The 843-nt window shown below is 55.6% G+C and overlaps 1 protein-coding gene across 1 annotated transcript in view; it reads left to right on the forward strand.

The window, feature by feature from the left end:
• elg8 (acetylglucosaminyltransferase) overlaps positions 1–843 on the forward strand; it is a gene marked incomplete at its 3' end in the record, with an annotated part of 10,062 nt that overhangs the window by 1,237 nt on the left and 7,982 nt on the right. The window contains exon 3 of the mRNA XM_002957460.1: positions 95–206. Coding sequence (XP_002957506.1) covers positions 95–206 — 112 coding nt within the window. The remainder of the gene's footprint in view (positions 1–94; positions 207–843) is intronic.

Here is an 843-nt window from a genome sequence, read left to right on the forward strand (position 1 = left end):
CCACCTTTCACCTCCCCCTTCCCACCACCACCTTTCACCTCCCCCCTTCCCCCCCTCCCCCCCTTCCTCCCTTCCCCCTCCTCACCCCCCACAGTCTCAGGCAGCTGGTCAACTCTGCTTGCCCCCGGTCCACCTTCCAAGACCCCTCCCAGTGCCCGTACTTCCAGTTCTGGGACTGGAAGGAAACCCGCTGCTACGTGCTCAAGGTGGGGGCAGCACAGGAGCCCTGCGGAGGAGGGGGGAGGGAGTTTGCGGGTGCTTGGGGTAAAAAATGGGAATGGCTTCGGAGGTCTTGGGATCTTGGGAAAACATTGGAGCGTACAAAAGGTCGCCTGTCGATGTGGGTCACAAACGTACGGATGGATATTATATGATGTTGGTTTTGGATATATTAAAGGGGCGTTGTGGAAAATATGCGGTGTGTGTGGGATGTACGGGTTAAACCAGCCGTACATCTGTACTGAAACCTGCAAGTCTTGGGTCGCCATGTCGGGTCTTACAGGAGGTGGCAATTTGCTCTTTCAGTTGCTATGGTTGGGGGCTGTTGGTGTTTCTTTTCCTAAGGGGTTGTGGGGTTCGAAGGGGGAACTTCAAATGTGTGCGCGCGAGGGCGGGGTGCGTACAGCGAGCATCCAACGTGACGACAGACAAATGTGTTGTGTGTGTTTTGTCTTCCCTTGATGTCGTACATAATATCAAAAGTGTCGTACACTTTTGTTTCATTGTCACGTATTGTCCTCTGCCCAAGTGCCTTCACCCTACTGCCTTGTTACTTCTCAGTGGGCGTATACCCCTCCCCTCCCCTCCTCCTTTCCCCCCCGCCCTTCCCCCCTCCCCTCCCCC

The sequence above is a fragment of the Volvox carteri genome, assembly GCF_000143455.1.
Source record: "Volvox carteri f. nagariensis unplaced genomic scaffold VOLCAscaffold_74, whole genome shotgun sequence".
Taxonomy (NCBI): domain Eukaryota; kingdom Viridiplantae; phylum Chlorophyta; class Chlorophyceae; order Chlamydomonadales; family Volvocaceae; genus Volvox; species Volvox carteri.